Source organism: Trichechus manatus, unplaced genomic scaffold, assembly GCF_000243295.1.
Source record: "Trichechus manatus latirostris isolate Lorelei unplaced genomic scaffold, TriManLat1.0 scaffold00281, whole genome shotgun sequence".
NCBI classification, from domain to species: Eukaryota; Metazoa; Chordata; class Mammalia; order Sirenia; family Trichechidae; genus Trichechus; species Trichechus manatus.
In genome coordinates this window covers 1,697,817-1,699,369 of record NW_004444217.1, presented here as the reverse complement: position 1 = coordinate 1,699,369, position 1,553 = coordinate 1,697,817, and the positions used below count along the sequence as shown (strand labels likewise).

The 1,553-nt window shown below is 35.1% G+C and overlaps 1 protein-coding gene across 1 annotated transcript in view; it reads left to right on the top strand.

Moving 5' to 3' along the window:
- The window catches only part of LOC101344191 (tolloid-like protein 1), a 271,716-nt gene that overhangs the window by 221,560 nt on the left and 48,603 nt on the right, over positions 1–1,553 (top strand). The window contains exon 13 of the mRNA XM_004390077.1: positions 438–671. Within this exon, the coding sequence (XP_004390134.1) occupies positions 438–671 (234 nt within the window). The remainder of the gene's footprint in view (positions 1–437; positions 672–1,553) is intronic.

The following is a 1,553-nucleotide window of genomic DNA, read 5'->3' as shown; positions in this document are numbered from 1 at the left end:
CAGTTCTACTCCATTCTATGGGATCACTATGAGGCAGAATCTACTCAGCGGTAACGGGTTTGGTTTTTGGTTTAAACCATATCTGGCCCTGATTTTTTATGATAATTAAAACGTGTGTATTTTCTTCAGCTCTATTTACCAAAGAATCATTATGTGTACTTTACTCTTTTTTTTAAGGCAATTAATTTCTGTTGATCCTGACTCTTGCGGGCACATGAGTATTTTTTACTTTTTCCCATCTACCAGAATAATATGTCCTTTATTTACGTGCATTAGAGCTGTCACCTATGTACCATCATGGGGATGCCCTGGTCTCATCTAAGTACTCTTTTTGTATTAACACGTCGGTACTATGGCTCTGAGAATACAGGGTTATCTTTCTATAAAAATTTTTATCCAAAAATTCGATATATGCTCACATATTTCTACTGTTGCAGATTGAGAGACACGACAACTGTGCTTACGACTACCTAGAAGTTCGAGATGGAAGCAGCGAAAACAGCCCTTTGATAGGGCGTTTCTGTGGTTATGATAAACCAGAAGATATACGATCTACCTCCAATACCCTGTGGATGAAGTTTGTTTCAGATGGAACTGTTAACAAGGCAGGGTTTGCTGCTACTTTTTTTAAAGGTAAATTTGAAATAATTGACGAGTGTGAGATGTTTCTTGTCAGGGATTAAATGTGGTATTTATGTTTGAGGTAGAGGAGAGCTAGAGTAAAGTTGTATTGAAAGTTGAAGAATGAAGTGTTCATAAGGATATTTAGGTGGTTTTTGATGAAAGAGGTTATTAGTAAAATACTGGAATATGGAACTTCGTAGCAAATAGTAGGATCTCCTTTAGGATACACTGCCACCCCTGTTTTTATTGAACAGTCAAAATAGCAAAACACAAAAAGGGATTTGTAAACAGGGAAGAAATATTTGCAATACATGCATTTAGCAAAGAATTCATAACCAGAAGAGGGTTTACTGAAACGTAGTTAATTAGTTTATTTCCAGGTCACAGATTTTCTAAACCACCCCTTACAGAATAGCGGACCCCACATTGGAAATAAAACATGGCCTCCTTAGCAGAATATTCTGATGCATAAAATGCCTTTTTGACAAAGAATTATTACTTACCACCTTTAATTTTCAACTGCATGACTGAATTCTTGTTTATGCTCGTGCTCCATGTGTTTATTACTGAGGTAAAAAGGAAGCTATTTTAGTGAACATTGAGTGTGCTATTGTGGAGTAAGATTTTTTTAAGGGAAGAGAAAACAAAATGTTCTCTACACTGATGGCTGTAAGAAAAACGATGTCTTCAGTTGTGCTATGTCACAGTTTAGGATAAATGTTTAAACATTTTTTCGATCTAAAGAAAAGAAGTATAATGGATTTATCCTGAGAGTTCCTTAGTATTGACCATATGACTGGAAAAACAGAGAGCTTGGGTACTTTTACTATATATAGTGACACTATATATAGTAAAAGTATTATATGTAGTAAAATTATTCTTTAAAATGTGTAAGTAGTAAGGAACCCTGGTGGTGCAGTGATTAAAAC